This window comes from Halichoerus grypus, chromosome 6 (genome assembly GCF_964656455.1).
Source record: "Halichoerus grypus chromosome 6, mHalGry1.hap1.1, whole genome shotgun sequence".
Taxonomy (NCBI): Eukaryota; Metazoa; Chordata; class Mammalia; order Carnivora; family Phocidae; genus Halichoerus; species Halichoerus grypus.
Genome location: NC_135717.1, coordinates 21,166,372 through 21,190,861, shown reverse-complemented (window position 1 = coordinate 21,190,861; position 24,490 = coordinate 21,166,372). Strand labels below are relative to the sequence as shown.

General features: G+C 48.1%; 1 protein-coding gene across 2 annotated transcripts in view; it reads left to right on the top strand.

Annotated features, from left to right (window-relative positions):
- PRKCB (protein kinase C beta) overlaps positions 1 to 24,490 on the top strand; it is a 316,758-nt gene that overhangs the window by 147,783 nt on the left and 144,485 nt on the right. For both annotated transcript variants that reach the window (XM_078074685.1, XM_036111159.2), the window contains exons 4-5: positions 14,942 to 15,053; positions 15,393 to 15,521. In XM_078074685.1, coding sequence (XP_077930811.1) covers positions 14,942 to 15,053; positions 15,393 to 15,521 — 241 coding nt within the window. The remainder of the gene's footprint in view (positions 1 to 14,941; positions 15,054 to 15,392; positions 15,522 to 24,490) is intronic.

Sequence of the window (24,490 nt, the reverse complement as noted above, 5' to 3'; positions counted from 1 at the left end):
CCACATGACTTTGGAAGGACGCATTCCATTCCATTTATCAGGATTTCCAACTTCAAAGCCAGCGGGGGGTGGGGGGCTGGCAGATAAGTAAATGAATCGAATGTGTGATAACAGCGAGTGTCCATCTGGTGTGTGTGCACCCCATCTGGAAGGAGAAGCCTCTACCCCGCTCCAGTTTTTTTTTTTTTTTAATTCCTGCTTTTTAAAAGTCCAGATTTTTTCATTTTTTCAAGAGAAGTCTGAATCTCCTAAATTTAGATGTTGACAGATAACCTGAGAATGACAACTGCAGTGTATTTTAAGCACATTTTTGGGACTGGGTTCATGCTGTGCATCACCAGTTAAAACCTCTACATTTGTAGGTGGGAACTGTCCGTGGAAGGTCTATCCCACCCTCCTTCTAAAGGGAGAAGAGAAAATGTGGATTTGGTCAATTGAGCCTTCTTTGAGGAGTATGGGGAGGGAGCAGCAGTCGAAGGCAGAGAGCCTTTAAGTATGCAGAGGTCCCTTGACCCTGGTGGCTGGGTGGAGCTTTAAATTGGCTAGGGCATCCCTTTCGCTCTGTCTCTGGACCCTGCCCCCTAGGGAAGCAGGTGCCCGTACTGCTCTCTTATGTTCTAGCAATCTCCAAGTCCAGTGGGATGGGCCGGGGCTCTGGCAGTCCCATACCTCTCCTGAAGGCTTTGGGAGGGGGTCATTTATCGCTTTGCATAATTATCAGGTGCCTCTGCTGCCGGGGGCTTGCATAGACGCCTTCCAGGACTCACCTTGGCTTCCTGTGTTTGGTCAGTGACCCTCATCATCAGGCCTTGCTATTCTAATTCTTCTGAATTGGGAGAACCAGGCCAGTTCAAGTCTCACCGTTTCCAGATAGTGAAAAACATTTGGAGGGTTTTTGGCATTTACTCAGCACCTTCCCCTGATTTCTAGGCTGAAATGGGTTCTTCTATTTTTAAACATTTTTTGGGGGGGTGCATTTTTAGTGGTAGTTTGGGAGTGAGGGCAGAGTGAAACATTCAGGCTCAGGTTGTGTCTTGCATGTTAAGAGTGTGGACTCTGGGGCTCCGTCGGTTAAGCGTCCGACTCTTGGTTTTGGCTCAGGTCATGATCTCAGGGTCGAACCTCTCCTCAGGCTCCGTGCTCAGCGGGGAGTTGGCTTGAGATTCTCTCTCCCTCTCCCTCTGCTCCTCCTGCTCATGTTCTCTCTCTCTCTCAAATAAATAAATAAATCTTAAAAAAAAAAGAGTGTGAACTCTGGAGCCGGCCTGCCTTGGTTCAAGGCTCAGCTTTGCTATGTACTAGCCCTGTGACTGTGGATAAGTAACTTACTCTGGCTGTGCCCCTGTTTCTACATTTTCAAGATGAGGATGGTAATGTGCCTACTTCCTGTTGTATTAAACAAGTTGTGAGTATTAAATAAGGTAATGTATGCAAAAAGCTTAACACAGCGCCTGGCATATTATGTAAGTGCTTGACTCAGAATCTTGGACCCGATTTTGCTTTCAATCCTGGCTTTGCCGTCCAGGCTCTGCTCCGTAATTCTGCACCTCAGCCCTTCCTCATGCAACTGTCTGTCTTTGTTCTTCTCCACCCTTCAGCTGTGATTTTCCAGAATCCTGCTGAGCAATGGTCCCTTCCTGGGGCTTCTTCTTCTGTGTTCCTAGACTTCCCCTACCCGCCTGTTCTCTCCATTGTCAGCCCCTGGCTAGTATTTATAGCTAACATTTATATAATGTCTTTCCTATGCCAGCCACTGTTCTAAGTGATTTATATGCACGAACTCATTGAAACGTCACCCATGAGAAAGATCCTCTTTCTGTGCCCATCCTACAGAGAAGTTAGCTGACTTGCCAGGTCACGGGACTAATACAAAGCTGAGTCTGAACTTGAACTTGGTCTGGCTCTTGAGCCTGCTCTCACCCAGCGCGATATGCTGCCATGTGCTCTTCTCCATCCCCAGAGACAGGACCTCAGCCCAGGCTCCATCCCCCCTCCCTGGACCAGTAGCCTCTTGTTCTGATTTCCTCTCTGTCCCACCAGCCTGTCACCTCCGCACTGCAGGGGAGTCGTCTTTCCAAAAACCAGATGCGATCATGTCATCGTCCTTGTTGGAAACATGTTGGTGGCTTCCAACTGTTCTTGGGGCAAAGCTGATAGTGGGACGTGGCTGCTAAGCAGGGTTGCCAAACATCTCTCTTCCTTTGCCATGCTGGCCCATACACAGACCCGCTTGTTCTGTTGCATTGAAATCCCAAAGGGTTTGTGTGCCTGTTATTCCTGTCATTCTCACAGAGTCCCCTTTGGAAGAGAAACTGTAGGGTCACCCTACTCAGATGCTGCTTCTGTGCTGGGCTCCTAGCTCTCTTCTTCTCCCGAGTTCAGTGAGGCTCCATCCTGGTTGCGCCTCTCATTCATCTGCGGAGTTGTAGAACCCCGTACTGGTGCCTGGGCCCATCCCAGACAAACCACTCAGAATCTCTGATCGATTCAAAGCCTCCCAGTTGACTTTACTGTGCATCCAAGGTTAAGAACCCTGGTTGACTTGAAACTTATCCTCCAGACCACAGCTCAAGCGTCGCCTCCTTAGGGAAGCCCTCCCTGACCTCCCCAACCAGGTCAGTTCCCCCGATTTTTTACTCCTAGAGCACCACATACCTCTCCTTGCTGTCACACATCACAGGGTGACTTTACATTTACTTACATGGTGACAAAGAGCCCAGATTCTGCATCCAAATCACTAGCTGTGTGACCTTGGGCCAGTGACTTAACGTCTCTGTGTCTCAGTGTTCTCCCCAGTAAAATGGGGATAATAATAAACCTATTTCACATGATCAGTGAGGGTCAGGTGTGTTAATTATATGTAAAGTCCTTAGGACGGTGCCTGGCATATGTTAGCTGTTACTCTCATACTAATACCGTTGACCATTGAACAACATGGGTTTGAACTGCATGAACACTTACGCATGGATTTTTTGCGGTTCGGTACCGTAAGTGTACTTTCTCTTCCTTGTGATTTTTTTTTTTTTTTTTTAAATAACATGGGTGGGCATATGCCGGGCACATCACAGCTTCCATAACTGTGGAGCAGATCATTAGGGTAAGACTCTCTATGGTCTTGTGGTGCCCGGAGTCCCAGGTGCTGATGGCGGCCCAGCAGGCCTTGGCCGCAGCAGCCTCCCTCATGTCCTTCTGCATGAAGGTCCTTTCTCCTCCTCCGAAATGCAGGCGTGGGCACCCCGAGGGCTTCTGGGGCAGCTGTCAGGAAGCTGGGCACCGCGCGCTACACCCAGAAATCAAACTGACGGCGTCTTGGCAAGTTGAGTGACGCTGTGTCCCAGTCTTGCTTTTGGGCGACCCTCACTCAGCAGGGAGAGAGAGGGGTGCTTCTCCCTCTGTGGACTCATGGCACCGTTGGGGGAGGAGGGGCGGCGAGGGGCAAGGAGGCATGTGCGTGTGTTGTGGGTGACGAGGATTTATTTATACTGCCAGGCTGTGATCTGTGGCAGTGTGACTGGCCCTGAAAGACGTCTGTACGCTCCGAGCAATGAATTCACATGACGACCTCTGCAGGAAGAGGCGGGGCAGACTCTCCGAAGAGCCTGGACCCTGAGGTGTCAGAATTGAAGGCCCCCTGGGGAATGCCCTGTTAACCCCATCGTTTTCTGAAGGGGGAACTGAGACCAGAGCATGCAGTGACTTGCCCAAGGTCACAGATGGAGTTTTCATTTTAAGTTCACATTTATGGGGTCCAGACACTGTGCTAAAGCACAACATATAATCATGACTTCATTAATCCTCACAAACCTAGAAAGCAGGAACTTTCCTTTATTATATTAGACAGACACTTACATGGTATTTACTGAGCACTCTCTTACAAATATTAACTCCTTAACTTTTCGTGAGAATGCAGAGCTCTTGTCATCATTTCCACTCTCAAGATGAGGCTACTGCAGCACAGAGAGGTTAGGTAACCTGCCCGAAGTCACACAGCGAGGATGTTGTTGAGTCGAGATTCGATGGCAGGCAGCCTTGCCGTGCAGTGCATACTGCTCTGATGTAGTGTCTCTCCACATGACAGAGACTTGGCTCCATTCTACAGGTGGGAAGGTCAAGGCTCTTATAGCATAAGTAACTTGTTCAAGGCTGGGAAGTAACAGAGTTGGGATCGAATTCAGACTCTAGCTTTAGACTCTGACTCATGAGCTCTCTACTAAATTCCCTCCCACGGGGGCTGGGGTCTCATGGCTGAGGGGTCCGAGCTGGGGACAGGGAATGGAGGCTAGGGCAGAGCTGGCAGCCAGGCAGGTGGCAGTGGGGTGGTGTCGGCCAGGTGTCTACCTGGGTTGAAGCGGGACCCCATGCAGTGGACTAGCACCCCCTGGGGCAGGGGCAGAGTCCCAGCCAGATGCCTTCTGTCCAGGTTTCAGATCCTAGCTCACACTTCACTTCTCAGGGAAGCCTCCCAGACCTGTCTGCCCAGCTCTGAGCCCCTCACTAAAACTCTGGAAGCACCGCGAGCTTCTCTGCGGCAGTCCGAAATGTACATTTGTTTGTGCTTCTTTTACCAATCTCCTCGGAACGAGGCCGGGAGCCCGCGATGGCAGACGCTGACTCCGATTCTGCTCGTCCAGCCCCTGATACACTCAACCAATATTTGGTGAATAAATGGATAAATAAATGAATGGCTTCTTGCCTGAGAGGAAGGAATCGGTGCAGGAAACCCAGATCGAAGTTCAAGAGGTGGGAATGTCTGTGGGGTTTCCTGGGACAAGTCACAACTCAGTCGACATAGGGATGCCCTGGCTGGCAATAATGAATAATTAATAATAACAGCTGATATTTATTGAGTGCCTGCTGTGTGTCAGGCAACTCTTTTAAAGGTTTTAGGTAATTCACACCCCATGACCATCCCCGGAAAATAAGTATCATCGTTATCCCGAGTTAACACGAAGTATGGAGCCTTTGAGCAACACGGCCAAGGGCACAGACAGGTGGTGGTAGAGCTGGCTTTTGAATCCAGGCGACCGGACCTGGAGCCTCACCCTTTAAACACCTTACGAAATCACCTCTTCCTGGCAGACGGAATCCCTCACCTGCTTGGAGGGGTGGGGCTTCTCATGCTCTGCTGACTCAGGTACCAAGTTGGAGCTGAATCTGCCCGTTGCACACTTGATGTCTTGAAGCCCCTTAGGGTTGGAGTTGGCGTGCAAGTGCACAGAGCCTTCCAGAGGAAGGAAGGCGACTCCTGTTCACCGTGAGAATGAGGACACCCTCTTCTACCCGAGGGTGGGTCTCCGTTTCTCTCTGAAGCCCCACGCGTGTGTGTAGCTGCCGTTTCATATGGCCTCCCGCGGCTGTCTTGGGATCGGCAGGAGTGATTCAGGTGCCGGCAGGGGCCAGCGAGTAGTGAGTGGGGACCGTGGGGACTCGCAGACTTATATGCCCCACTCGAAGGGCCTGGCCAGGACTCATGTCCAGCCCGTGGCTACCACCAGGAGAGCTGGGCCAAGTTTCGCTAGTTCTGAGCTTCTTGCCAACGTTCTGTGGCAATCTGAGCGATGCAACGCCGCCGGAAAATCGTGGCTCCCCGCAGCTGTGAGTCTCACCCCGAAGCCTGGAAATACATCCCTGCGAGAGATTGGCATGCTTGCTGTGGACGGTGGCCGGCCTCATCAGGTTAAGAACCACTGACGTAGCTAATGAATTGAGATCATTTGTTGAAATAACATGTAAACCCTGGAAAGGCAGACAAGGTTAATGGCAATGAAGAAAAGTTTAGAAAAAACAAGTTTTCTGGAAGGACATGAAGGACTCAAATTACTTGTGAATTCAACCCCCCACCCCCCTCTTGTCCCCTGCCAGCCCTGACTTGACATCACCCACCTTACCCACCCACCGCCTTCGCTCAGCTCCAGTTCCCAATGCTGCGCTGTCCCTTGTTCTAAATTCTGATTGGCCCAGTTCTTCCTTCATAAACTGCACGTCACTGACCAGACCTTGGTCCACTCAGCATTGGCTGGAAGTCTGAGGTCAGATGCTCTACTGTCCACTGGGCTGATGCTGTAGGTGGGCATTTTTCTAGAGGGACAGTAAGTAGGGTTGGCCAAGATTGGCCTTTCCAGTACAATCTGGAAATCTGTGTGGATGAGAATCACCATGAACGTTTTCAAAGTGGACAGTAATGCTGAGGGTAAGGGTGGGTGGGTATAAAGTGCATGTTTTCAGATGCTCAGTTATTAATAAACCTATGACGTATTAAAGTTTAGTGTGGAACCGAGGCTGGGATAGAGAGAAATCAGTGGAGCATAAGAGAAAATTTAAAAGTGAACAAAAGATATATGAGGTGATATGATAAAAGAGGCATTTCAGGTCAGCAGGAAGAAGATACATGCCATACGTTTGTTGTTACAAGGCTACACATTAAGAAAAAAAAAATGAAGGTCTTTCCTCAGAGCTCCTGCTAAGATGAATTCCAAGGGAAGTAAGGATTTCAGTGCAGAAAGTGAAACTGTAAGATGTTGAAGAAAATACTGGGAAGGACTTTCTAAATATAACAGCAGAGACATAGACTGTAAAGGAAAATGAAAAAATTGGCACTTTATTTAAACACACACACACACACACACACACACACACTTGCCTTATTATATGTTGAAAAAAGAACAACAAAATTAAAAGGCAAATGAGAAACTGGGAAAATATTTACTGCCTATATCTGGGGTAAATGATTCATATCCTTAATCATTATATAGGAAATGTGTTACAAATCATTTGGAAAGAAACAAACTTGAATTTAAATACAGACAAAGGGTATGGATAGAAAATTAATGGTAACAGTGAGCATGTATTAAATGTTTATTTCTACCAAGGACTACTAGGCAGTTTCCAGGCATTCATTCACTGAACCCTCATTAATTTAGAAATTAGATATTATTATTATTATCATCCCACTTTCAGACACAGGAGCGAACACTTAAAAGGGTTAAAGAACTTGCCCCAGAGTCAAAAAGCTAATCACTTCCAGAGCCCGGCTGTTAGGTTTGAATGTGGCTGTTAATTAACCCCTAATATTGACTTGGATTCCAGTGCAGCTCTTAATGCAGGAAATCCTATTTAAAATTCTCCCCAAGTTTACACAACAGAAGCACGGCCTTCCAGTCAAACAATTACGCATTTGCAAAGGGGCGGTGGCTGGAAGAAGGCGGGGAGTATCCAACACTTGAGCAAACTGTCACCGGGCACGAACATTTACACAGCGTTATCAGCCTTATTGACTTGCTTCTCCAGGAACAAAACGAGAGATCTTCACCAAATTACAGTCTCCGCCTTTCAACTGCGGGGCGCGCGTGTGTTTACAGCTTCTCACGTGAGCCGCGTTTCACAGTCCCCAAACCTCCGTCCACACAGTCCCCAAACCTCCGTCCACACAGTCCCCAAACCTCCGTCCACACAGTCCCCAGGAAGGCTTCCCTGCTTCTTTGCCTCTTGGGAAGCTTTGGTATTTTGCTTGCTGTTTGGGGTATGGCCGGTACGGTTGGGGTCACCCCGGCTTGTGGTGGTACCTGCTCTGAGATTTTTTTCAATCTCGTGGCTCCCGGAGAAACCCTTAAATATTCTACTTTCCATCAAAACTATATAAAGATATGTGTGAAGTCCTGCCCCCTGTTCATTTTGTTTCCTCCCGCCTCCTTGATGAATACTAATGTTAGCTTCTCTTCTAGTGTATCCTTCCAGAGTTCCTTTACGTGGGTATGAGTACTTTAGAATACAGATACTTTCTTAGCCCGCCTCACTTTCTCGCACAAAAGGTAACATGCAACATAGACTCTTCTGCACCTTGGGTTTTTTTTTTTTTTTCGGTTTCACTTAAAAATATGCCCTCAAGATTTTCCCGTATCAGTGCAGAAGACTCGTTCTGTATACCTACCTGAGCAGAATGCCACCGCGTAGCTACATTATGATTTACTTAAGCAGCTCCCTACCTACGACACTTGGCTTATTTAAAATATTTTGCTGTTATAAATAATGCCGCAGCGAGCAACCCGTATGCGCATTTTATTTCCTATGTATGCAGGTTGATCTCCAGGATAAATTCCCAGAGTGGGACAAGTGGGTCACCAGGGAAGAAGCATTTGTACTTACCATGGATAGTGCCAACTAGCAATTGGCCTGCCCACCAGGGAGATATGTATCTGTGTCTCCCGAACTTCTCAATGGAGACGGTTGGGATGCACATTTTAAAATTTTATTTTAGGAATTGGCTCTTTCACTTTAAGGTGTATTAGAAAAAAACATAATTTGCACATCAATCCCACGAGTTCACACTCTTACAGAATTTTATTTTAAAATAGGTTTATTTACGTAAAGGGCATTTTGAGTTGAAGAAAAATGGCAAGGACGTATTATTGGTAGTATGTGGACATGCAGAATTATGACGGCTCAAGACCAACATTTGGGAAATGTCACTGTGATGATTTTTTCTCTTCGGGATAATGAAATCAAGTGTTTGTACTTCCTGTGTGGGGGGCACTGTGCTGGGAGCCAATCCATGAAGCCAGGCCATGAAATGCACAAGGCACCAGAGACTCAGAGAGGTTAAGTCATTTGCCTGAGGTCACACAGTTAACTCCGGAGCCCCTGTTTGGAACCTTCCCTGTGTTCTGACGGTATTTCCAACTGGGATCTTCAATTTCACCTGGCCCATCTGCCTCCTGGGAAATGTACCTTCAGGGGCTTTTGTGGCCTGTAAATTCCAGGGATGACACAGTCCAAGTTTCCAGGTCGCTTTTATTCCTCCTCTGACTGATGTTGTTGGTGCGTGTTTTCTTGGCCTCCGTGCTTCAATCCAGTTTCCCGATTTCCTGCAGCTTTGCCTCAGCTCAGCCAAATTTCAGCCCACCTGTGAACAAAGCCACACAGCCCATTCAGACCGAGAAAGGCTATTTTAGGCTGTGACTTAGATGTTTAAAGATTTTTTTTTTCCTTTTGGTTTCTGATCTGTGCTTCCTTCCTCCTTAGCTGCTTGCGCCTGGAGTCAGGTGATGAGCCAGTGATGCTGAGCTGGGATCTGCCTGTCCTTTGGGCCTGGGGGTTGGGTGTTCATGGTGAAGACTCTGGCTAGGGGGTAGTGGTAGGGATCCCCCAGCAGCCCGTCCCAGGATGGTGCTGCATTTGTTTGAGATGAAGGTTGCCATCATCCGTAACCGCCGTCAGGTGGGAGACCCTCTGGGGAGGCTGAGGAGCAGGGAGGCAGCCAGGTGACACGCAGGTGTCCCCACTCAGCTGCCTGGCAAACTTGGGATTTCAATCCTGGCTCTCCCATGTTCTTGCTTTGAGACCTTGAATACATTACTTCTCTAAGCCTCAGTTGGCTCATCTGGAATACCAGGGTAATAATAACTCTTCCTCCCTCGGCCATGGTGAAGACTTAATGATGTGATACAGGACACTTGGCGCAATGCTTGGCAGATAGGCCGTGTTCGATTCGTGGTGGCAGTGAAAGTCCGATAGTTCATTATTATTTTGTTCTTGTGATTCAGCAGTCTCTGGGAGCAGGATCCAAAGTGGAAGGAAACTTAGAAATCCAGGCTCACCTAGCAGAAAGCATGATGGAACTTGGACCCCGTGAACTAGCGGGGAGAGGAATCATGCCAGGATCTTGTGGAAACGTGATTCCCAGGGTGGAAGAGATGACCAGGGACCTGAAAATCAAGGGCTGATCCTGGGGTGGGGATACTGTAGTTTCAAACCTATTTCTGAACGCATTTGACCCTGAGCCAAATGAACTCATTCAGAAGGTTAGGGGATGTGTTCACATGGGGGTAAGTTCCCAGCCAGTGGACTGGAGGGAGAGAGGGTGGGGGGGTCTGAGAGAGGTCATAAACCCACATTCGTACAGGGACCAGGCGGGGAGAGGGAAAGCAAGCATGGTGTGAGACTGTACGGAGTGGCAGGGACTGCGGAGGACAGGAGGACCGGGAGCCTTGTCCCTATCTGCAGGGGGCGACCACTGCTCAGCCCACAGGGACGTGTGTCTAGTGTTGCCATAACTTGTGATTTTTCAAAGGAGCCGGAAGTCTACATTTTTATCTGACATTCCGTGATTTTTAAATGTAGTCAATTAGCTTGAATTTTTAAGAAGTACCATATGGAGCAAATATAGCATGTTTGCAAAGTTGATAATGGCCCCTGGGCTCCAGATTGTGACCTCTGAGCATCAAGGAGGACCCAGGCCAGGGATGGGGATGGGCGATAGATGGACTGGAGGGGACGCAGTCTGTGTGGCCTGGGATGGGGGGAAAGTTCTAACTTAGAGGCTTCATGGATTCCCAGGCTCATCTCAGAGCTGGTCAATGGCCACAGCCTTCAAAGCTGGGAAGGGGATGTGTTTTGGTTAAAGGCCAGGCTGATATTTAACCTGGATGCACCAGCATTACTGTACCAGTTCTGATAATATTGAAATACTTTAAAACTGATTGGTAAATAGCCACTGGGCCCTCTGAGCCTCCTCTTTCTACCACTCATCCACTTCTTCCCTTGCCAGCTCCCTGCCCCCTACCTCTCCACGATCCGGCAACCACAGAGTTAACTCCCAGCACAGCTAAACCTGCTGTTCCTTCTAATTGGTCAGCGAGCAGTACCTGAGCCAAAGTGATTAGAAATATCTTGATGCCCATCACTGGTTGCAGGTAACAGATGCCTACTTGGATTGGCATAAGCTTGAAGGACACAGGGGACACGGAGGACATGGGAAGAGTCTGATGGAATTGGAGGACAGGACGGCAGGCCCTGGAGGGACTGGAACCAGGAGCGCCATCCCTCGGGTCACGTGGCCTGTTGTCTTTGTTCCTCTCTGTTCCTTGGAGCCCGCTGTAAAAAAAGGGCCACATCAGCCCTGGAGCTGCCTGTGTTCCTGGCTGCCTGTGTCCCATTCACTAAACATGTGAGTCATTTGAGCCAAGTGTCTACCTCTGCAGCAGTCACCTGTGTCCGGGGGAGTGGGCTGTCTCAAAGTGCAAACCCACCCATCTCAGAGGCGGCACTGGGCATGAACATGCACCCTGTAAGATTCTCCTTGAGGATCCTAGAGTCATGAGGCTCCCTGCAGTGGGACTGTGGCTTTATTCCAAGCTCTCCCAGGTAGCAGGAGGGAGGAGGGCAGAAGTGATCAGGGGATGACCTGATTGGTCTGGGTGATCTGAGGGATTGGTGGTGGTGGTGGTCGGGGGGGGGGGGCGGGTTGCTGGCAACTTGAGCCCTCCCGAAAGCCTGGGCAGGGGAAGCCTCCAACAGCCTCTAAATAAACCAGAAACAAACTTTCCTCTGCCATGTGCCCACTCGGCCTTCCTTTCTCCTGTCAGGCTCTAATTCGCCTTGCACAGTGCTCTCCAAGTCATTTTCTAGAACAGCACATGCATGGCTCGGGCTCTGAGTGATTAGCAGCGATGTTTACAGCCCCCCAGCTGCTACCACAACTCAAGACTCTCCATATGTACCAGCCACTGTGCGAAATGCTGGGCTTGCCGAAGCTGGGGAGCCTGGGGCAAGTCCCTGCACCCCTCGGTCCTCATCTGTGAAATGGGTGTAGTAATGTACGTACTTCTAGGGATGTTATGAGGATTAAATGAGTTAATGCCTGCCTGGTAAATCCCTGAAAATTAGTTCCTGGATGAGTAAATGCTCAATAAATACTAACTCTCGCTCATTTATTGAGCATCTTCTATATGCCAAGTACAGTATATGCCTGGAGCAAAATTCCCTTATGTTGCTTGCAGCTGAGCATCGGAGAGATGAAATTAAACATGTAATTACAATACAGTGATTTAAATGCTATGATGGAGAAGATTTGGGAGGGGAAGATATTGGTGGGGTTTTTTGTTTGTTTCTTTCTGCCATTAGAATGTAAATTCAATGAGAGCAGGCATTCTGGCTCCTTGCTCACAGTTGTATCCCCAATGCCTAGGAAGACCCTAGCTCTCAGTAAACATTTGTTGGGTGAATGAATGAATGAAGGAAGGAAGGAAGGAAGTGCTATTGTAGCTGCACTGGAACAGAAAGGCATTAATGAAGTTGGGGAGGCAGGAGAGAAAGGAGAGAAGCTTGGAGCATCCCAGATTCAGAGCCAGGTAGAGTCGGCTCTGAATCCCAGCTCAGCAGTGGGCCAGCTGGGTGACCTGGGGGAAAATCTCTCTCTCTCGAGTCTGAGCCCTTTTCACTGTCACTAAGATGGGAACGAATAACACCTTCCAAATGGAACATCATGAGTACTGGAGAAAGTGCCCGTGAGACACTGGGCAGCTCTCAGGAAATGTTTCATTTACCTTCCCATTCTTTGTGCCACTTGGCATCTCCTCTTGTTGAAGAGACATGATGGGGCAGAGAAGGTTCTTGATCATATGTAGTCAGAAATGCTCAAATCCTTCTCCCTGAGATATTCCAAGGAGATGTATACGTGGAGGAAAGTGAAACCCAGCAAAGAGGCCATTTATTATTATTTGGGATTTTGTCCCGAATCTCAAGGTTGAGCTCATGAGGCCCTTGGAGACTCCCTTTTTCTATATTAGGTACGCCCAAGGAAATTTAAACCATAATCAAAACAAATTCTTGGCTATACTAGAAGGTCCACATATCAGGGAACCAGAAGAGAGCACAAAAGCCAAGAAGAGAAAGAGAACTTGCCGCAGGGTTTGGAGCAGAGCTGGCCCAGGCCACTCACCCTAACCTTCTCAAGTCTAGACCATGGGGTCTGAAGGCAGCGGCCTCCCGGGAGCAAGGGGGTTTCGGGAGAGAAAAAGATGGCAGGTGCGCCTTTCCGAACGTGTGCAAGCTCCACCCACTGAGGCGGGGCCAATCAGTGCCTTGGAATCTGACCAGCCAGATCGGCTCTCCTGCTTCGAGGGGAGCAGGGAGTGAGGGAAGCTCTGAGCTCCCCCTACAGGCCAACACCGGTCATGAACAGGTGTTTCCTTGAAGGAGGGTTGGAGGCACCCACTTCTCAGCTCTAAGGTGAACGCCCCCAAAGTCTTTAGTGACTGAAGATTTTTTTAGTCGGGCTTATTGAGATATTGTTTTCATGCAGGGAAAGTTCACCTTTTTTACATACAGTAAAATTCAGTACAGTTTATATATAGAACATTTCAAGAAAAACACTCAACACTTTAATAGCATGTAACATAATATCTACTTATTGGTGTCTATTTATTTTCACTTGTTTATTTTCTGTCTGTTACTAGAATATCAGGCTTAAGTAAACACGTGATGAGCTGAACGAATGAGGGAAGAGAGGGGTAGCATATAGCAAAGACTGTTGTGTCAGATCAGCCCTGGGTGGGAATCCCAGGTCCATGCTCTCAACCTCTGCAGTCCATTGTTTCACGGAGAAAGCAACTTTCAGGCTGGCTTTGGGAAAGAGAAGAAGGAGCTCTGTAGTTAGCACAGTGATGGAAGAGCAGCTCTTGAAGGAGAAAGACAACATGCAGAGCCAGAGGGGCATGTTTGGAGACGTGAACAAGTCCTGTGTACTGAGAACATAGTGTGCGTTTGGGGAGACTAGTTGAGATTATAAGGGAGATTTAATAATAATGCAAGAGCTTATACTGCTTGCGGGGTGCCAGGAGGTTCTAAGATTCTACGTAGATGAATCCATTTATTCTTCCCAGTGGGCTAGTAAGCTTGTAGCATTGCCATCACCTCCATTTTATTTTATTTTATTATTTTTTTAAAGATTTTATTTATATATTTGAGAGAGATCATGAAAGAGAGCGAGAGCACAAGCGGGGGGAGGGGTAGAGGGAGAAGCAGACTCCCTGCCGAGCAGGGAGCCCGATGTGGGACTCGATCCCAGGACCCTGGGATCATGAGCTGAGCTGAAGGCAGATGCTGAACCGACTGAGCCACCCAGGCGCCCCCATTACCTCCATTTTATAGACAAGGAGACCGCAGCGCGAAGGGATTAAGTAACTTGCCCAAAGTCATACAGCTGAGAAGAACCCAGATAGTTAATGCTCTAAAGTCTGTACTTTGAACCTCTATACTATACTGCCAGGTTATGAAGGGCATGTTTGTTAGTTAGGGAACCATATAAGCTGCTGTAACAAATAGCCCCCAGATATAGTGACTTAGGCAAGACAGAAGGTAGGTTTTCTCCAGGTGTCTGCCCAAAGGGACAAGGTCCAAGGCTAGTAGTGTAGTACTATCATTTCAGCACAGGTCCCCAGGTTTGGGTCCAAGTTGTTTGGGGCCAGGGAGGGTTGGACGCATTCTTTTAAAGGGAAGGACCCTGAAGCACACCTATCCCATTGGCCAGAGCTTCATCACATGGCCACACCAAGCTGCAAGGGAGGCTGGGAAATGTAGTCTCTAATTGGGTGGCCTCGCTCTCTGCTCAAACTCAAAGGTTCTATTACTAAAGGAAAGCATGGGTATTGTTGGAAAAACCAGCAGGTTCTCCCACAACCTGCAGGCTATTCATTGGACTTTGAACGCTGTTCTGTAGGGGATGAGGCACTAGCAAATGGCCTTTAAGCAGGGAGGTTTTATGCTCAGACTCGGGTTTTAGATCACTCCAGAGCCCTCCAGAGGCATGCTCAGAGGATAAAGGGGTAAAAAGGTAGGAACAAGGGGACCTGTGCAGCTGCTGTCTCTGGAGTCCTTGCTGCAAGCAGGAGTCAGTAGGTTGGGCTCTCGGGTGGAGGACTGGCGGCACCGGGAATGGGCTGTGGCTGCATTGGGAGTCAGCTGCTGTCAGAATCATTCACTCCTTCAACCACTATTTATCAAATGCACATCTGGGCGCAGAGCACAGTGATGGCCCTAACAGGGGTGAGGAACGCCGGGGCCAGGTACTGTTCTCGGCGAGTCCTCCAGTGATACTCGATGCCCTTTGAGTCCTTGGCTCGCCACACTGACACTGGCCTCTTTTGTTTGTTTCTCTTGGCCTTAGGACCCCCGGAGCAAACACAAGTTTAAGATCCACACGTACTCCAGCCCCACGTTTTGTGACCACTGTGGGTCACTGCTGTATGGACTCATCCACCAGGGGATGAAATGTGACAGTAAGTACAATTTGCTCAGTGGCGGCCTCTGCTTCCTCGTGGGTTGGGGGTCCAGGTCCACAGCACGTTCTCCCAAGTCCCGGGTGGGCTCGTGTGCGGGTTGTCTGTTGCTGAGTAATGAGCCTCGCCCCCCTCAAATCTAGCGGCATTGAAACTGGCCATTCGGGGTATATGCAGGGTGCGGACTCAGACTTCAGGGAGGACGGACAAGTCCCACCTCCTTTGTCCATCCGGACCTGGGGGTGGGGTGGGGTGGGGGGGAATGGGTTGGAGGAGCCCTTCAGATGAGACCAGGCTGGACGGCCCCAGCCTGAACGGCGCTCCTCTCCGCCCTCGCAGCCTGCATGATGAACGTGCACAAGCGCTGCGTGATGAACGTCCCCAGCCTGTGCGGCACCGACCACACGGAGCGCCGCGGCCGTATCTACATCCAGGCCCACATCGAGAGGGAAGTCCTCATCGTCGTCGGTAGGTGGCGCTGGGGCTCCGGCGCTGGCTCCGCGGGTCGACCTGTGTGTTGGGGGAGAGAAAGCTGGTGGAGGGATGGGCAGGGCAGGGGGGGCGGGAAGGGGACTGCGTGACCCTGCCCCCCAACCCTCCCGCCCCTGCCCCATCACAGTCCCTCCCCGCTGCAGGCACCTGCGCTGGCTGGGGCTCAGAAAGGCCTCACTCCCTCTTCTCTCCCTCTCCCTTTCCCACGCTTGCTCGGGGTGTGGAGTGTGCAGTTCTATTTCCTTTGTTAAGGTAACCAAGAAGGAATGCTTGGTGCTTCCGCAGACTTTCCCAGTGGGAGGAATAGTCTTGGTAACAAACACCAAATTCTGGATTGTGACAACTTGGGCAGGAGTGGGGATGCCGCGTGCGTCACTGGGGGCTTTCGGCGTTATTTGAAATAATTTCTTTCTTAAACCTGACGGTGGCTACGGGGGTCCCTGTTCTAGGATTCCCTATACTTTTTGCACTTCTGAAGTATCTTGTAATGATAAGAAAGAGGGATAATACAGCTTGTAGGAGGGGTGCAGGAGGACTAGAGGGAGATAGGAGCAGGGCGTCCTTGGCTTCCGGAATGGAGCATTCAAGAAATACAGGCAAAGCTCCAGCAAAATGGAAACCTGGCTTTGCTGGACTGGTAGATACTCAGCCATAAAGCTGCCGTAAAACCCACACTGAACCAGACAAGAACGGGACTAAAACTTTGGAGGAATTCTCTTCTCAAATGCTTGTGACACAAACCATAGACTTTATAATGAATCAGTATAAACAAGGTTTTATGACTTGGTAACTTAGGAAACTGATCACAGAAGGGATTGATTTTGCAAAACTTGGTCTACTTCTGAGGCTCCAGTTTGGTTCGGCATCTCTGATGTGTTGAGCCCTATGCAGGGAGGGGCTTCACTTACACCATATAAAAGTCGAAAAATATCCCTGTAAAATACAATCCTTGTTTTAAACTGAGGTTCGGATACCCAGTGGGCTCTTTGGAAATGTGCATCCCATTGAATTGCTCTTTTCTCTAAAAGGAAGGCAAGTGGCTGACTTCTTCCCATCGGGATGTTTGGGGGTTCCCCAGAGAGAAGCAGGCAGTCACTGATTCTAGAGGAGGGTTTTCCTGGCCGCACTGTCTTAGCTTCCTGGAGCTGGAGTGGGGCAAAAGTGAGACCCTGCTGCCCTCTAGTGTCCGTCTCTAGGAACTGTACTGGCTCACGTCTGTTACAGGGGGCACCCGACATTGATGGAACCCACTCATTGTATACAGGACCTTACTTAGTATAACACCCTCAAAGTCCATCCATCCATTGTTCCCACCAAAAAAAAATAATTATGTGATTTGATAGAGGTGTTAGCTGACGCTATGGCAGTAATCATATTGCAATATATAAATGTGTCAAATCAACACATTGCACATAAAGGTACACCGGGTTATATGCCAATTATATTTCAGTAAAAAAGCCTCCCACGTTATCTCTTTCATCCTCACAACAACCTTGTGAAATATCTGTTATGCTTGATTTATGAATGAAGATGCTAAGGCTCAGAGAAGTTAGGCTTCTAAGAACTTACACCGTTAGCAACAAAACAATAATAAAGCAATAGCTAACGTCGGAGTTTTTAAAAAATGTGTCAATCACCATGCAAAGCACTTATAGGCAATATCTTGTTTAAATATTTCGAGCAACTCTAATGCGCTAACTAGTAGTATTATCATTCTACTCATCAGGAAATAGGCTTAGAAAGCCACACGTTTCATCACCTAGGTCTGTTAGACTCTCTAGTATGATATACTACGTTACTTTTTAGCTTGGTCCCCCTTCCCCCACCTTATTTATTTCCTTTGTGGTTTAGCTAGGTTACCTCTTATGGGCATTTCTTGGGGAGTCTTTTTCTGATGTGGTACAATACAGCATCTCTTCAAATTCAAGGTCAGAGTCTTCCTCCTTACTCGAAGGTTTGCTCGGCCATATCTTGATCACAACCTGATGATTCTCTGGCAATCCCACTATGTGCCTGTGAACCGGGGGTATATAATCTCCCTGCTGTACCAAAATGCCAGAAACTGGGCAGCTTGAAATAGCACGAATTTATTTTGTAACTCTTCTGGAGGCTAGGAGTCTGAAATGAAAGTGTCAGCAGAGTTGGTTTGCTCTGGAATGCTCTGAGGGAGAGTATGTTCCATGCCTCGCTCTTAGCTTCTGGTAGTTTCCATCAATCTTTGGTGTTCCTTGGCTTGTGGATCCCGGTCTCTGCCTTCATCATCACATGGCATTCTTCCCTGTGTGTCTCTGTGTCCAAGTTTCATCTTCTTATAAGGACACCAGTCATTGGATTATAGCTTCTCTAATCTAGTATGACCTCAACTTAATCACATTCACAAAGCTCTCATTTCCAAATAAGGTCACATTCCCGGGTACTGGGGTTGGGACATGAATATATCTTCTTTGGGGGACAAAATTCAACCCATAACAAGGGAAAGGGAGGCAATTCGGGGCTCCCTTAGAGTTAGGGGCAGAATATCTGCATGCTCAGGATTCTGAGAGCATGGTTTGGTTCTGAGAAAACCGAAGTTTTCATAGTTGTGGTTTTCCAAGCGCTTTGGTACTGGGCCATTCAGTGGAGAGGCAGTGTTGTTGCCATCCTATGGAAGAGGAGCCCAAGACTAAGCGAGGCTGGACAACTTGTCCGGTATCAGAGTGGGGGTGAGCAGCTGGGTCTCCCGATGGCAGGTAATGGTGGCCCCCTTCTCCGTGCCCGGTGCAGTCAGTCCTGGGTGTGGGCTCGTTGCTTGCTTGATGGTAGAAGAACCTGATGCTCTGAGCGCAGTTCTCTAAAAATAGAGCCAAGATGGAGATTTTCGTTCAAAGTGATTTATTGGGGCTGCTCGTGGGAGAAGAGGAGCAAGGGCAGAGCAAGAAAAGCTAAGCAAGAGAACAGTCTCCCTGGAAGACTAGCTTTGGCCTGATCCTCTCTCCTGCAGGGAGCTGGCCTGTCAGGGTCGGTCAGTGCTGTGGACTGCACTGTCTCCCCCTCCCCCACCCCAACCATTCCTATGTTGAAGCTCTAGCCCAATGGGACAGTATTTGGCGATGGGGCCCTCCAGAGATAATTAGGGGTCGCTGCAGTCATACTGGTGAGGTTCTCTGATAAGACGAGTGGCTTTATAAGAAGAGGAAGAGAAACAGATTTCCCTCTCTGCACCATATGGGGGTACAGCAAGAAGGTGGCTGTCTATAAGCCAGGAAGAGGGCTTTCACCAGGAATCTGATATGGGACTTCCCAGCTTCCAGAACTCTGAGAAATAAATGTTGTTTAAGTCACCTAGTCTCAGGTGTTTTGTCATAGCAGCCTGAGCTTACCGGACAGTCGGTCTTTGCTGCAGCCTGCTGGGGTGGGAGGTGGGAGGGTGGTGTTACCTCCCAGGCTAGGTGGCTTCCGTGTGGCCCACGGCGATTGTCTGGACACGGGGCAACTGTGAGCCCTTGACAGCCAACACTCACAGCAGCTTGGGGGTGGGGGCATGGGGCCAGTGTGGAGGGTCTTGGACACCTGGATGTCCCTCCAGTCTCCCAAGCATCCTTCTGGTTTCGTGGTTGGGACTCCAGGCCCTCCTGCTTGATCTCAGACAGATGGATCAGAGAGGAGAGAGCCCTCCCCAGCAACGCTAGGCCAGATCACCTCACTTCATCAAGACCATAGAGGCACGTTCGGTGTTAGGACTCTCCACTCACCAGTCCACGACACTTTGCCACTTGCTCTGACTGTCTCATGCTCTTTGGAGATCCCAATATCTCCAGAGCAGGTTACAGCTGCTTTTGGAATATCTGAAGGTTTCCTCATCGCCCTTGGCTCCTGAAACTCAGGCTTTATATCTACTGTCAGGGATCTTGCAAGTCAAGATCAGAATGGAAATCCAATCAGTTCCCCTTCTTTTAAAAACCCATCAGTGGTTTCTCATTGCCCTTCAGACAGATAAATTTAATGTCGCGGCCTCATTCTCAATTCTCTCTCTCTTCTGCTTTTCTTTTAACCCTTCATCCTGCCCAGGCTGCCCCCCACCTTTGGACCTCTGCACCTCTGTTCCCTTAGTCTGGGATGCTCATCTTTGCCCTCTTGTCTTCTTCCCACAGGTCATTCTTCCCCTTCTTGTAGGCCTCAGCTCACCTTCACTATCAGGGAAGCTTCCCCTAGCTTCCCGCCCTACTAGATGCTCATGGTTTCTGAACTTGAGCTTGTGTCAGTTATGGTTTTATGGTGGGTTGATCATGTCTCTATCTCCCACTGGGCTTGAAGCTCCATGAGAGCAGGACAGTGTCTGCTTTGGCTCATACTCTCCCCAGCACCTCGTATGATGGACATCACTAAATATTTGTGGTATCAGTGGATGTGTGAGGGTCCTGATGGATACTAGGACTTCACAGATGACCCCCTTAATCAGCGCTTCCTGAAGTGAGGAGTTGGAGTTCTCCAGATAACTCCTTTCACACGCTTATTCTTAGAGGGAGGAGACCTTACAAAAACTCTTGAGGACCAGGTCCCAGGTAAACAGCAAGTATTACTGAGACCGGGACCCACTCTTTGGAATCATGACCACCGCAATTCCCTGGATAATGCAGAAAAGACCCAGAGCAGTGGGACTTGTAGAGTAATAGGAAACCATGTGGACCTCATGATGCCGAGTGTTATCATGGGAACAGGCCGTGTAATGTCAGAGGCCCATAGGAAAGTTGGACAGTACTCCTAGAGTTAATAAAGCCCGTGTTCTTACACATATGAGCCCCCTTTCAATTTAGTATCGCTCTATTAACATAACAACTGGCATCCCATTGTTTACATCCCCACCTATATTACAGCCATCTGCAAATCCTTAACCATATCCATATCTGTATCCATAACTGGATCTCACAAAAATTGGGACTGTTTGGAAAGAAAAGCAGAAAGAGCAGTTTTTTTTATCTTTCTCTTCGGGACTCCTGTCCAGTGTTCTCACCATTGTATTGTGCTCTACAAAACCCTTCTTATGGAAGCATCTCCCAGAAGACTTAGGTCCTCCCAATATTGTGGTATTTTAATCCTTTCCAAGAGCTGACATTCGCACGTGAGAAGAAGAGCACCAAAGAGATAGAAGTTCTCAACAGGCTGTTGGGAAAAGTTGAGGTCACATCTACCTATACACCAGATTCCAAAAGAGGTTCTGAAAGCACTCTTTGGAGAAAGGAAATGGATGCTGAAGGCTCACAGAAGACTCTCATTTAAAGAACTGTGTCAGGATAGAGAAGGTTTTGCCATCATGGGGACTCAAACAAGGGGAAAAGAGTATAAGAAAACCTATGGGGGCCCTTCACCTTGATACTCCACTTGGGTATCTTTCTTCTAAAACCAATGTGGCTGTACCCTGAGGAGTGAGGTGGGACGTGTGGGGCTGGTTTGGAGGGATTAGGTGTTTACAGTGTGAGAAAGGTAGCATGTTATAGAGCAGAAAGGTGAGATGAGCTCAGTAAGCATAGGTGTTCATTCATTCATTCTTCATTCAGGGAGGGCCTGAGTACCAGCTTGGATCCAATGACCAATGAGATCTAGTCTCCATCCTCAGGGAGCTCACAGCCTAGTGGGGGAGATAGGCATAGATCATTGTGTTGCCAGGTGACAAGAAGTGGTGGGGGGGGGAGTGTAGGAGACTGAGCTGTTGAGTGTGGCTTCCTTTCCCTACATTCAGGGTAACAGACTCCTCTAGAATCCACTCACTCCCTCTCCCAGTCATTCAATTGTTCGTTCAACAATATTGAGTTCCTACTTTTTGCCGAGCATATTCTAGACCCTTGAATTACAGCAGGGGATGAGACAGGTCTCTGCCTGGATGAACATCACAACCTTGCCAGTGTCTTGGGACCCTTGGGATCTTTCCACACCTTTCTTCCTTCTGCTAGCCACAAGGAATCTCATGCTTGTCAGGCTAAAGTCCACTCCCCGTCAAAACCTTTCTCAAGACACTCTGTGCCCACAAATCCCCTTCATGAATGTGATCTCTTCTTTAAAACCTCTGAGGTTTGGGAGTTTGGAACACAGAGCAAGAATGACCTGAGGCTATTTCTACTTTTTGCATTTGCACATGCTTTCACTAAGATGGCTGTCTGCTTGAAAGGGAAAGAGAAGAGGGGAGGAAAAGGAAAATGTAAGGAAAGAAAATACAGATGGAATAATAGCTCGAAATATGACCCAGCCATGCATCAATGGCAAGGACTAGAAGGTGATCATAAATTAGGCCACTAGGGGGCAGTCTCTGCCTTCAAAGCCATTCCTCCCCAAAGGATCTCTTTCCAAAGATGCCCAAGTTTTACAGAATGAAATGAAACCACAGCATCATCATTGTCCATATTGGAAGGCATCACAAAGTACAGCTCAGCCCCCTCTCCCTTACCCCTACGAAACAGCCGAGTCACTGAGGCCCAAGAAAGGAGGTCACTTCTCAAAGCCATACATCATGGAACAGGGATAGGATCCAGTTCTTGCGGATTTCCCCCTCCCTTACACATTACCAGTTAGTATTTTTCCCCCAAATGTCCTATTATGAGAAATGTCCAACATACAGCACAGCTGAAAGAATTTTATAGTGAACACCGTTTGTTCACCACCTAGAACCTGCCGTTAACAGTCTACACTTGCTTGATCAGTAACCATGCCCCCTTCCTCTCCATCCATCAATCTGTCTTATTTTTGATACATTTCAAAGCAAATTGAAGCCATCAGTTCAGTTCCCCCCTAAACACTTAAGCACATACATCATCAACTAGAATACAACACTAATTTACAGGTTTGTTTTTTTTTTTTTTACATTTGAGATAAAATTTGCAAACAGGGAAGCATAGACATCTGCAGTGTACAATGGCTGAATTTTGACAAATGCATCAAGTTAATCCTCTCTTTTGATGTCACAGCCGCCACTGAGGGTCTGGTAACAGCCGTGAACACCATCTATGCTCAGAAGAATGCCTGGTGTGGACAGACATGCTTGCCCCACACCCACCCGGGAGCTGCGGGAATGGGGCACCATGGCACCTATGATCCCTTAGACCACATCGTACTTAAGCATTGTTGGATTTTTTTGTCTGGAGAAACTAACACAGCAAAATAGGTTTGTTGAAAACACGTCATTGTGTCCTGGAAAGCCAATTTCCTCAAAACAAACTCGCAAGACACCTCTGTTCTGTTGCTCTGCATTGTTTGGTAGCAAAGAAGTTGAGTTAAATCATATCCCCATCTGTGCAGCTCTGTTTTTCTCAGTGCAACTTAGATAGTTGTTTGCACACCGGTGAGGTCGGCGGATCCTTGGCCACCCTTCCTTTGAAACCTGTGGCTCGTGAGGTGGTAACTGGGTGTCCTGGACACTCAAGAAGACGGAGTTGTTTTGAGACGGAGGGGGCCAGGCTCTTTCTACTCAGTGTTCCTCGTCCTCTTCCCTGAATGTTTACTCTCATCAGAATGATGGAGCCCAGACCACTGTCCGAGGCCCCCCAAACCTCAGGATAAGCTGGGTGCTCAGTTACTGTCCCTTAATGTCTGCTGAATTGTATCCCAGAGGGGCACCGCCAGGACCTGCAGGACTGTGACTTGTCACCGCCTTTCAGGAAGTGGTCCGGTGACATCTGTTAAAATGTATATATACCTGCACACTTGGATTTTCAGATTTCCCATTTCTGTCTTACTGAAATAAAACACCAGCACGCACGGAGATGAAGTCCAGAACAAGCATGTGTATCGATACTGTGTTTGTGGTGGCAAAGAATTAGAATCAGCCTAATTAGGACCCCTCCATTTTGTCTCTTTGCCTGTCTGAACACGACAACCTTGCCAGTGTCTGGGGACCCTTGGGATCTTTCCACACCTTTCTTCCTTCTGCTAGCCACAAGGAATCTCATGCTTGTCAGGCTAAAGTCCACTCCCCGTCAAAACCTTTTTCAAGACACTCCATGCCCACAAATCCCTCCATCACATGCGGTTGTTGAATTAAATGGGTGAATTAAAATGGATGCGTGGGGCTTCTGTGGAGCTGGTTGCATTACGTTTTTTTAATCTGGGATCTAATAACACACATGTTTTCCACAAACTGTACAATTAGTGATTTATATGCTTTTCTATAGTATATTATACTTCATATTATACTTTTATTCAACATTCTAAATAATTAAAAATAAGTTAATTAATAATTAAAATAGGTTAGAGCTACAGCTGTTGACCTGGAGCAGGGTTGGCAAGCTATGGCCCGGGGGGCCAAATCTGGCCCTCTGCCTGTTTTTGTAAATAAAGTTTTATTGGAACACAGCTACACCATTCATTTACCTATCGACTATGGCCACTTGGGTGATACAATAGTAAGTTCACTGAGTGGCTGTGGCAGAGCCCATGTGGTCTGCAAAACCTAAAATATTTACTTTCTGGCCCTTACCAGAAACATTTGCCAATGCTTGACCCGGAGGAACATCTTTGATGTATTATTAAGTGAGAGGATTAAGTTGCATAAAAATATATTTAGTATGATCTCATTTCGAAGAAATAAGCAGCTGCAACAGACACTTCCTATGTGTGAAGTGATGTTTGTGTATTTTTGTAAGGGTGGGAAGGAAGGTGTGGAAGGGTACAAACCAGGCTGTAAACATTGGGATCGCAGAAGGATCGGGAAGTGGGAACGGAGAGAGACTGGGGCGGGGAAGGGGGCTCTTTATATGTCTTAGGAACTGTTTCTCCGGTCGCAATAAACATAACCGTTTTAGTAATTCTTCAAACATAAAATAAAAACAGAAGAATCTCTGAATAGGAAAAATGAATTCAAATGAAATTCTCCAGCGACAATAGCAGTGAGAATTAAGTGGCTGAGACCAGAGGCTTTGGGGAGGACTGCTGGGTGGGGCTCAGCTTTGGCAGAGCCCAGCCCAGGCGTGTCTGGGTTT